The sequence below is a fragment of the Equus quagga genome, chromosome 17, assembly GCF_021613505.1.
Source record: "Equus quagga isolate Etosha38 chromosome 17, UCLA_HA_Equagga_1.0, whole genome shotgun sequence".
Classification (NCBI taxonomy): domain Eukaryota; kingdom Metazoa; phylum Chordata; class Mammalia; order Perissodactyla; family Equidae; genus Equus; species Equus quagga.
In genome coordinates, this window is record NC_060283.1 from 52,954,001 (window position 1) to 52,966,330 (window position 12,330).

At 43.0% G+C, this 12,330-nt stretch overlaps 1 protein-coding gene across 2 annotated transcripts in view; it reads right to left on the minus strand.

Annotated features, from left to right (window-relative positions):
- Nucleotides 1–1,531: 1,531 nt before the first annotated feature.
- The window catches only part of XRCC5 (X-ray repair cross complementing 5), a 91,939-nt gene continuing 81,140 nt past the window's right edge, over nucleotides 1,532–12,330 (minus strand). For both annotated transcript variants that reach the window (XM_046644349.1, XM_046644348.1), the window contains exons 20-21: nucleotides 2,513–2,587; nucleotides 1,532–1,756 (exon numbers count right to left, since the gene is read on the minus strand). In XM_046644349.1, coding sequence (XP_046500305.1) covers nucleotides 1,742–1,756; nucleotides 2,513–2,587 — 90 coding nt within the window. In that variant the 3' untranslated portion in view covers nucleotides 1,532–1,741. The remainder of the gene's footprint in view (nucleotides 1,757–2,512; nucleotides 2,588–12,330) is intronic.

Sequence of the window (12,330 nt, forward strand, 5' to 3'; positions counted from 1 at the left end):
ACGTATGTATACTGTGCCTGCAGGAAATGGATTAGAAATTACACGGCTAATTCAGTCCTTTGTGTCCCTAGTCTGTTACATTCATTTCTTCCTTCAGGTATTCAGACAACTGAGGTAAAAGTGGGGTTAAGGAAGCATGAATAATCCCAGCATGTACAACATAAATCAAAACATATCAGAAGTTCTAAAGGACTAACTTGATTTAAACTTTCCCTGGTTTGAGAGAAGAAGTGATGTTTCCAAGAGGGAATTTCCCAAACTGCCAGAGACAAGGGATGCTTAACAAGGCCATACTCACTGAACTGATTCCTCCCGCCAGGAGGATCTGATGAGAATAATGTAGGATTTAGAGAAAAAGTTGTCCTCTTGATTCTATGAACTGCCTTGGTTTTATCCTAGTCATAAACATCCCTTGGGCTTTAACTATTCCATCAGACTTTAAGATATGGCATCCTTCGTTGGGGCTGCTTTCAAAGGGCACCTGCATGTCAAGACTAACTCAAGTGTGCAAAGTATCAAGGGGATCACTCTTCTTTTTCTCTCCTCAGCTGACTGAACGATGTTCTGTCGTGGAGCTCCATTTTCAATCAAAGCACAGAGGATCTGTAATTCTCAGCACAGTACTGAAGAATTCTTTTGCAGACAATTAGTAATGAACAGCGATCCACAGGAGGAAGGAGTCATTTATACCTTTAACATTATGTTTGGAAAATGAAGTGAATCAGTAACATTTATGGAGCTGCTGAGACTATGGGAGATGGGGCATCACAAAGTTTGTGACACCAAGGAAGGAGAAGTTAGAACCTGGGGAAGGAATGAGGATAGGAAACAAAGTAATGGTTTTGCTATTCCTTATTTTTGGAAAGGAACATCATCCAGAGGGAGAGGAAAGGAGACTTGGGTAGAGACGGGATAGACTGGGAAATTAAGACATGCTTTAACACAACCAAGCTTTCTCTCGGTGAGACCTGCAAGTGGAGAGCAACAAAATGATAAAATTCTAACTACTGCTGGTGAATTTCTCACTTTCTGTTTTTGTTTTTTTTTAGGCTTCACTGGTATATCAGAGGCTGGGCCAAAAGCGCATCTTTTCTTCATGTAAACACCACTATAACTCACTGCTTAAAATGGGTATGCAGGGCCACTGTGCTCCCCCTCCCACCCTGCTGAGGGAAAACCACCTCCACATACAGGCAAAGTCATGTGGTGACTAAAAGGCTTCACTAAAAAGAGAAGTGGGTCAACCTTTATCTACAATTTTCCAAAGCCCGCTTTCTGTTGGTAGGGGACAAATGCCACCGTCTGATCAGCCTAAGTTGTGGTCACTGTTGGAGACCAGACAGCGCATGACCCCTCCTGGGAGGACTGGGAGACTCGCCAGTACCCAGGCCTGAGCTCTGGAGGAGGGAACTTCATGAGGGCTGCAATCCACCCACACACCAGGTCAGGATGAAATCCATTTCCCAGAAACTTGAGAGCACGCACATAATATCCTGAGACCAGTAAGACCACAGAAGTAGTAACACACTGATGAGAAAAGAACAATGACTTTTATATACTCATACGGGGTCTAACTATCCCTTATACATGCGTACATTCATTGCACGAAAACTGGACGATCCACTCCCACGTAACCTGCAGGGACAATCTTCAGAGCCTCGGCCGCCTCCAGGCTGATCTGTACAGAACTCCCAGCACAAGAGTGATGGCAACTCTTGTAGTTTCTCCACACATCCACGACCTATATCAAGTCCAGCTGCAGACAGGAATGACATATTTAGAAAGGAACCAGGGCCCTTTCAGACTGTTCCTTTTCTGGGGAGAGAGTTCAGTGACAACAGCTCCCTTCACTGGGGGCATGCACAGGCCTGCAGACCCACTCACTGCCCACGACCGAGCGTCTCCTCATTACAAGACTAAGAACTTCTCCACAGACAGGCTGAAAGTGCTCACTAGACAGCTGTCACGTGAGGTTTGAAGGTGGGAAGTTTCCAAACGTGAAGGATGCGTATAAAAGCCAACACGTCTACACAGCCTCCCACACAGATGCAGTGTGAGGTCCAGCAATCTCCAGAGGCCTAGCAGCCTATTCTGTTTACATTTAGTTAACTGAGAACATTTAAGAATTAGGCTTCTTAAAGGCTGTTTTTATTTGTCAACCCACACAAATTGCATGTTCTATCACTTATTTTGGTTGAGAGTAATTTCAGTAAATTATGACATTTTGCTACTTAAGGAATAGCCTCCCCAGCTCTTTATAGTCCTTCAAAGGAGAGGATTAAACTGAATGAACAATATAACTAAAACCACAGAGCACAGAAATTTCCATTATGAAATTACCTATCTGATTAAATTTACAATGGCAATAAATAATTGTGTAGGGAGCGTCTGGTAGGTTAGAAATTAAAAGACAAATAAGAAACCAGTCAATGACAAGCAGCCTTTGTAGCTGTATTTACAGCGCAGGCGAGTTCATTCATCAGAACAGCTGGTATATATGAAAAGCACTTACCAAATCATCCACATCACCACCTTCTTCAAATATGGCTGCTGCATCTTCTTTTGGGTTTTCTCTGGGGGCCAGAAACTGTGAATAGAAAATTAGGCAAGACACCAAAATAACATTTTTGCCTCTTTTGATGGAGGGAACAATCTGCTAGCGTTGCCACAGGCAAATCTAAGAAGACTTGCTTAGCTAACTCTCACTTCAAATAGCCCAAAAGAAACATCACTTTGACGTACGTTCCTTCATTTGGCTCTGGAAGAGAGGACCAATTTTGAGGTTGAATAGTCCATACTAACCAGTCACCAGAGAAAGTTCTTATACAGAGGGAGGAAATGACATGGCTCACCGAGGCAGTGACCACGTGGAAGGTCCCACGTCAGACACTGAGGACACTTGATACTCACATTCGTGCTTCCACAGGCGAGGGGATATTCGGGCTCATTCGGGTTAAGAAAAGAACCAAAGCCCCAAACCCAGAAGGTCTCAGTCTCTTCTGAAGGGAGCATAAGAATCAAGGGTCTGAACTTAAAGATTATAATTATCTATTCTTCAACTCCACTGAGGACAAAAGAGTTTGTAAAAGGAAGGACTTACTGTAAGAGATGTGAAACAGAAATGCATGAGCTTGGGAAGTGTTCAATTTCTTTTCTGGAAATCCTTCAGTTAGTGTTAGGAATTGTTTGGAAACAGGAAGGTGGACGAGAAAGGTTCTAGCGTCTGTGTGTCCAGCATCAGTGCCCTAGACCCGGAGCCTCTAAAAGGCAGATACACAGAAAAGCGAGGGCCGGAGTTGAAGTCTGCAAGGATGCAGGAATGAAGCTCACACTTTAAAAGGGTAGTGAGCGCCCTTGAAAACTATCTGCACACTCCTCTTCTCCATCCGGTCCCTCCGAGAGATGGCAGTGGGGACGCTTCTCCTTTAAGGCATGTGGTGACCGCATCTAAGAGCTGGGTTCCGTAACCACTTGTCCATCCTAACACTGGAAGGTGAGGTGGTAGCACAAGGGCTTAAAACGGGAGCAGAGGCGAGCCTGAGGGAGCGAGCGGGAGGTGGAGGTGGGCATGCCTCTGGGTCAGCGTTCCAGGCTCAGTGTGCACGGACTGAGTGTGTGCTGAGCGAGCCTTCCAGTCCACGTCTGCTCTCCTGCAGCTGTCTCCCCCTGAGAGGAAGAGGTGTAGTTATACTCCTCTCACCTTCTCATAATGAAAACACGGCAACAACTGCTTTCCCTACACATTCCTGTTATTTATGGTACAATGGACACAATCAAGGGCTGTGAAACGTAAGGTTTAGAAACAGACTAAAATACGTCTCCTTAACAAATCACCAAAGTCACCCTTTATACAGGCTGTGTGCAGCAGGTCTCAGGAAGCGGGCACTGCGCCTCCGTCCACTCCTCAGGCGTGAAGCCTCACACAGTAAACAAAACAGCACTGGCGGAGGCCGTGTCAGCAGAACTGGGCCCTGCCTTGGTTGGTGGCGTGGACACGGCCACGACGGTTTGTTTGGTTTTGACTCAACCTCCCCCCTTGACTATGTTTTCCTCAGTCAAAACCACCTCACCATTCATTAACTTCCATTTTGACTGAGAGATCAAGGATTTCTCTTCTAAGGACACTGATGGATCTTTCCACAGCCCTTTGTTGACTCTAAACTGGACTGCATCGAGCGCTAGAAATCAATGGTATGAGAGACAGAAAACGCTAGCAATGGGGGCACAGTCTGGAGCACAACTGTAACACAGGTTCCGCAGTAATTCTATTTATTTATCCTGGTTGATTATTAATAAAGATATCTGAGGGCCACATGCAGATAAATGAATGAGAAATCCACATACATATTTGTATATGGTTTATGTCTAAAGATTAAACTCTGTTCTATCCTAGATTCCCAAATTAAACTTTATTTATGATTCTCCTATTACCACTATTAAAAATGATTTTTATTTCGTTCCTCTCCTCTCCTCCTCATTGTCATTAACCCCCACATGATTTTCCCTACGTCAGGAATATATGGATAAAGGATAAGCCGTCCAGCTGGGGTGAAGAGAATACAAAGCAAAGCTGTGCCCTGCCATAAACCATGGTGGGGCGACGAATGACCTGCACCTTGCAAACACAGACACATTCCATGGGCTCAAGGGACATGGCAGGTACTTTTGATGAATCTAGAAAACCCCTGATGTTTTGGGCACACAGCCCTACAAGCTCCAATCCCCGTCCTCCCCAGCTGCAGAGCCCTTCACACTGCAACTGCAGGATAAATTAAGAGAGGACCCTCTGCACCGTATGATCGTGGTCTTCACAATTAAACACAAACGGCACATCTCTGAGACTACGCCCGATTCCTAGGAAGAGCGGAGCAGCAGCAAACACACTTTCACTCCCATCAAGCACTGAACATCTGCCTCTGACGTTCCTGACAGATCTGCTGCACGTCTCTGCATAAGCAAGTTATGGCTAAGAGCTGGGCTGCCAGCCATCATCCTTCCCAAAGCCCCAGGCAAGGCTGATCTCTTACACATATCGCTCATCATCTGAGTTCTTAGCTGCAAGTCATTTCCAGGCTGTGCAGTGGCGGGGAAGCCAGACACACAACACAGAATCCCATGATGGGCCTGCCTCCTCAACAAAAGCAACAGATTCTCTGACAGCAGCAGAAAGGGGTAGGAGTCAATTCTCGTCTTTTCTTGTGTTCTTTCCCTCTGCAATATGCTCAAAACACAGAGAATAAAGAGAGGACTGTGACTGTGTGACATACTCCCCCTTCCTCAAACCACCGTCATTCTGGGCTTACCAAGAGCGAGCCTCCTGACTTGGAGATCGTTATGGAATGCATACACTACCACCTTTCAAGTATATGAAGTATAATCCTGGCCACAAGCAGAGGAATGGAAACAATAACCTCTGTACAGAAACTTCCAGCCCTATCCCTCCATAAGACTAAAAGCTTGGCTTGTGCTCCCACCCTTACCAATCCCCAAATTAAAAACACAAGGCTTCCACTGAGCTGATTCTAGCACCATCAGGAGATTCCAGAGAATGACCCAGAATCCAGATGGTCAAAATTATCAGGAAGAATAAAAGTCTGTGTGCATGTATTTCATCTAAAATGACATAGATTTAGGTTTCATTAATGCCACCTGTAGCTTCTTTCATGCTATAAAGGCAACATAGTGCCACAGAGAAATCCTGGAACCCAGTGTGGGAGAACAGAGCCATAACCTCAGCTCTGTCGGGTCCTCAGTGACCCTGGCAAGCCACTTGACCTTTCTACAACTAATCTCCCTCAAAAGCAAAATGGGAATACTACTGCTTACCCTCTCTATCTCATGGGCTGCATTGAGTCTCAGATGAAATAAAGTATACAAAAATGCTTTGTGGTGCTGCAGGTTTCATGTTCCAGTTCCTAGGAATGTACCCAATATATGCTCGCCCAATGATATGTACAAGAATATTCGTAGTATTTTTACTCATAATTGCCAAAGTTTGGAAACAATCAAATGCTCATCATCAGGAGAATGGGTGAATAAATTGTGGTGTACCCATAAAAGGGAATACTACATAGTTATAATAAAGAATGAACAACTCTGACATCATGGATAAATCATAAAAGGGATGACTCCAACGATATGGAGGTTAGAACAGGAAACACTACTCTCAAGTGTCAGATGACGGAATAGTGGTTACCTAGGGGGATGAGGAGGTCTGACTGGGAAGGGTACCAGGCAGCCTTCTGGGGTGATGGAAATGTTCTATATTTTAACTTGGGTGGTGGGAACCCACATATATGAATTGCACATTTAAGATTTGTGCATTTACTGTATGTATGTTCCACCTCTATAAAAATTTAAAAATTCTATCTTAAAAGAATCAAGCTCTCAAGCCAGCCCTGATGGCCTAGTGGTTAAAGTTTGGCATGCTCTGCTTTGGCAGCCTGGGTTCAGTTCCTAGGTGCAAATCACACCACTTCTTTGTCAGGAGCCATCCTGTGGTGGCAGCTCACACAGAAGAACCAGAAGAAGTTACAACTATACACAACTATGTACTGGGGCTTTGGCGGGGGAAAGAAGAAAAAAAGAGGAGGAAGATTTGCAACAGATGTTAGCTTAGGGCAATCTTCCCCTGCAAAAAAAATCAAAAAAGTATTAAGCTCTAAATAAATATAAGGAAACACTGTGACATTCTCACTATTGCTTTTCTTGTACAAGCATATGGAACAACACAGGAGATGTAAGGCAGAAAAGCAAAGTGGAAAAGAGCGAAGGAAAATATCATGGAGTCCAACAGGGCCCAGCAGTTAGAGAAAACTGTTCTCAAGAAACGATTCTTAAATTTTATCTCATAATCCTCCACATGGCTTTGAGATCTCTTACACACTCACACATAGAAATCTGGTTGTATTCTGGAAGAGGGAGCTTGAGCATCTTTCTTTATGTAGATGTGGCTGGTGGCATTCTAAGGTGGAGGCATGGAGAGGTGGTGTCATGGTGTGGTGGAAATATGACTGTAGTAGGAATGAGGGGTCTGGATTCTAGTCAATTCTGCTAGCCACACCCTTGCTGTGCAACACTGAACAAATCAACTTCACTTCTCTAGACGGCATCTGTAAAACGACCAGATCACTAAGCTGGAGCATCTGTGACGCTAAGGTGGAAAATCAATACCTGTCAACAGCAATAAAGGAGGCTAGATTAGGCAGCGACAAGGAAAGTAAGTACTAGAAAGACGATTCTTCCCCATAGAGTTTATATCAAATGATTACTTAGACAGCTCAGCGTCTTGGAATCCCGTGAGAAACAATATCCCAGAGGGGAAAAATCCTCTTTCCCTCTGCGTTCTTAAGATGGAGTAAAAAGAACAGAGGACTGGGGTCAGTCCTACAACTGGGTTCCCGGTGACTTATTACAAGCTCTCAGACGTGTCATTTTACTTCTCAGGGCCCTGAATTTCTTCATCCAAAAAAGAAGGAGTCTGGACTAGACAGAGTTTTTCAGGCTTTGTTCCTTGAGGTCCTGAAGGTTCTTCTGAGTCCCCTGGGCATGAGGAATCCCAATCGATCACTCCACTGCCCATCAACTGAGCAGCGCCACCTTAATCTATATTCTATATAGGCTTCCTTTTAAGCTTCTGTTTTAAAAATAAAAACTCAGCAAGAAGAACATTACTATTCTTTCTAGCCAAATAAAATTCTAGACAACGTAAGCCAATGTCCTCCGCCTTAGTTAAGGATCTGGTTTATTTAAATTCTTCCAACCCAGGGCTTCTCACTGTGTCGTTATCAATACTTTGGGCCACATAATTCTTTGTTGAGGGGGCTGTCCTGTGCACAGTAGGACGTTTCACAACATCCCTCCTCTACCCTCTAGGAGGCAGTAGCACACCTTCTGTATTAACCACCAAAAACATCTCCAGAGGGGCCGGCCCCGTGGCCAAATGGTTCAAGTTCCACGCCCTCTGCTTCGGCAGCCCAGGGTTCAGATCCCACGTGCGGCATCCCACATACAAAGTAGAGGAAGATGGGCACAGATGTTAGCTCAGGGCTAATCTTCCTCAAGCAAAAAAAGAGGAGGACTGGCAACAGATGTTAGCCCAGGGCCAATCTTCCTAAAAAACAAGTCCCCCCAGACAATGGCAAATGGCTCCCAGAAGCAGAACGCCTCCTGGTTGAAAACTACTGTTCTAACCCTAACACAGGGCAGCAAGAAGAAACCTGAAAAACACAAACCTTCTTGACAAAGAAGATAAACTTCAAGTGAAGAATGAGCACATCCTGGCCTCTACAAGTCACAAGTAGACATAAAAGAACGTGACTACCTAAATTTATGTCATGGAGGAACTTTCTATTTCTGCAGCAGGGTTGACTTCCCTATATTTCTCAAAGAATCAAAAAATGCACACGTTTCTAGAAAAAAGTGGAGGGAAATGGCTCTCCTTCAGATATACAAGTGTAAAGTTATGATTTAATTTTTATTTAAAATGGACATCCCTGGATAATTATTTCCTTTTAAATCATCAACATTTAATAGCAAGAATCTGACAGCTTGCTAATTCTAAACAACTTATGGTAAATACCTTGAAAGAGTTTAAATGGACTGTGAGGATGGTTCTTCCATCTCTCTAATTATAGTGAAGTTTCCTTAATTGATTATGTGGGAAGTGACCAAACTTAGCTCTTGCTTGGACAGCAATGTCAATGTACATTTCAGTGCACAGTCAAAAACGACCACACTTCCCTAGCTTGGCTGAGAGAAAGAGCTGAAGTATGTCTCTCCTATAAAAACCACAGGAATCAGCTTCCTCGAGCCAGATCTCGTTCAGTAATTCTCCCCATTATCATCTGTACGTGAACTCTCCCTTCTAAACTTCTCTCGAAAAATCAACATGGACCATTTAAAAACATTTTTAATACAAAGGATTAAATTTTCACAATGAAAAACAAAATCAGGGGTTCATGTGACATTGAACAGACACAAACATAATCTTGCAAGTCAGACATGACAGCGTGTGCACAGAAGGTGAACCAGAGTACCAGACTCGACTCTACTATGTTTACTATGTCCTCTCCCTGGTCAAAGACGGTGAAGTGTCCAGAGTTGTCTTAAACTACAACTACTGAACTCCGTCCTGCTGATATTACAATCACGTAAGGACACCACCCCATACTTAGTCATAACTGAAATTCCTCTCTGTAGCTTAATTACCAGACATTAAAATTCCTGATGGTTAACATGATCATCTCAATAGATGCAGGGAAAGCATTCGACAAGATCCAACATCCATCTATGATAAAAACTCTCAATAAAATGGGTATAGAAGGAAAATACCTCAACAAAATAAAGGCCACATATGACAAAGCCACAGCCAACATCATACTCAATGGGGAAAAACTGAAAGCCATCCTCTGAGAACAGGAACAAGACAAGGGTGCCCAGTCTCACCACTCTTATTCAACACAGTACTAGAGGTTTTGGCCAGAGCAATTAGGCAAGAAAAAGAAATAAAAGGAATCCAAACAGGCAATGAAGAAGTGAAACTCTTGCTGTTTGCAGATGACATGATCTTAGATATAAAAAAATCCATCGGAAAGCTACTAGAAGTAATCAACAATTACAGCAAAGTTGCAGGGTACAAAATCAACTTACATAAATCAGTAGCATTTCTATACTCTAATAACAAACTAACAGAAAGAGAACTCAAGAGCACAGTCCCAAGAAAAAGAATAAAATATCTTGGAATAAATTTAACTAAGGAAGTGAAAGATCTATACAATGAAAACTACAAGACTTTCCTGAAACAAATTGATGACGACATAAAGAGATGGAAAGACATTCTGTGCACATGGATTGGAAGAATAAACAGTTAAAATGTCTATACTACCTAAAGCAATCTACAGATTCAATTCAATGCCAATCAGAATCCCAATGACATTCTTCACAGAAATAGAACAAAGAATCCTAAAATTCATATAGGGCAACAAAAGACTTCAAATCACTAAAGCAATTGTGAGAAAAAATAATAAAGCTGGAGGCATCACAACCCCTTACTTCAAAATATACTACAAAGCTGTAGTAATCAAAACAGCATGGTACTGGCCCAAAAACAGGCACACAGATCAATGGAACAGAATTGAAAGCCACGAAATGAAACCACACATCTACAGACAGCTAATCTTCGACAAAGGAGCTGAGAACATACAATGGAGAAAAGAAAGTCTCTTTAACAAATGGTGTTGGGAAAACTGGACAGCCACACGTAAAAGGATGAAAATAGACCACTTTTTCACGCCACTCACAAAAATAAACTCAAAATGGGTCAAAGACTTAAACCTAAGACCCGAAACCATAAGACTTCTGGCAGAAAATAAAGGCAGTCCACTCTTTGACATCAGTCTTAAAAGGATCTGTTCAGACACCTTGTGTTTTCAGACCAGGGAAAGAACAGAAAGAATAAACAAATGGGACTTCATCAGACTAAAGAGCTTCTACAAGGCAAGGAAAAACAGACTTGAAACAAAAACACAACCCACCAACTGGGAAAAAATATTTGCAAATCATATATCCAACCAAGGGTTAATCTCCATAATATATAAAGAACTCACACAACTCAACAACAAAAAATCAAACAACCCAATCAAAAAATGGGCAGGGGATATGAACAGACATTTCTCCAAAGAAGATATACAGATGGCCAATAGGCACGTGAAAAGATGCTCATCATCACTGATCATCAGCGAAATGCAAATCAAAACTACAGTAAGATATCACCTTATACCTGTTAGAACGGCTAAAATAATCAAAACAAAAAATAACAAATGTTGGAGAGGTTGTGGAGAAAAAGGAACCCTCCTACACTACTGGTAGGAATGCAAACTAGTGCAGCCCCTATGGAAAACAATATGGAGATTTCTCAAAAAATTAAAAATAGAAATACCATATGACCCAGCCATCCCACTACTGGGTATCTATCCAAAGAACTTGAAATCAGCAATTCAAAGAGACCCATGCACTCCTATGTTCATTGCAGAATTATTCACAATAGCCAAGACGTGGAAGCAACCTAAGTGCCCATCAACTGATGAATGAATAAAGAAGATGTGGTATATATATACAATGGAATACTACTCAACCATAAAAAAAAGGATAAAATCGTCCCAATCACGACAACATGAATGGACCTTGAGGGTATTATGTTAAGTGAAACAAACCAGATAGAGAAAGATAATCTCTGTATGACTCCACTCATATGTGGAAGATAAACAAACATGTGGACAAAAAGAACAGATTAGTGGTTACCAGGGGAAAGAGGGGGCACAAAGGGTGAAGTGGTGACCTATAACATGACTGACAAAGAATAATGTACAACTGAAATTCCACAAGGTTTTAAACTGTCATAACCTCAATAAAAAAATAAAATAGAAAAAAAAAAATTCCTGATGGTTAGGTTCTGTGCCTTTAAACTCCAAAGAAGATACTGCATGTGCAACACAAAACAAACCTCAGACAGCTTGCAAGAAGCACATTACCCCTTCTTAGGCTTCTTTCCTCTCTAATATTCTGGATTCACTTAGTTGTGACACCTTTGGTTAAGATGCACTGCTAAGAGGAAAAACTACCTTTTAGATCAGCATTCCCCTCTTCCTCCAGAAATAGTAACATGGACTCAACCCTCACTTGGATGATAGATCTTTTTTTTAAACACAATAATAACTAAAATTAAATTATTAGTTGACTTATTTTACTTGTTTAGCAAAAATGGATTGATAAGGAGGGTGGATCCAAGATGACGCTGTGAGTAGTCCTCTTTGTTTCTCCCCCTTCGAGTCTACAACTATTTGGACACTTATCGCTTGACAAAGGATATCCAGACAGCATCTCAGGACGTCTGAGAGACCCACGCGACTATACATCGGAAGGCGGACAGACTTTCCTCCGGGAGGATGTGGAAATAGGTGAAAACTCTCCGACCCCGACGAGCAGCCTAGTACCCGCAAGCGGCTTTCTTCCAACGGACGCCCCCAGAGGATCTACACACATCTAGGGCAGGAGCGAGCACACAACAGAGGAGCGACGGTGGAAACAGGTGACCAGAACCCTACCTAAACCCCCCGCAGTTACTCCTAAACGCAGAGGGAAACTTTGGAGTTGCACACCTGAGCCCGCGGGGAGATCCCGCCTGGTGTTCGCGGCGCCCGGAGGGTCCCAGAGAGAGTCGCTGGGGGTACAGAGGGCTCCCAGCTGCCGTTGCCCGCCCTGAGGGAGTAGGGATTGCCGGAGATCTCGGAGAGGACCGGGGCTGGGGGAAGTTTCAAAGGCCGGCTTTGC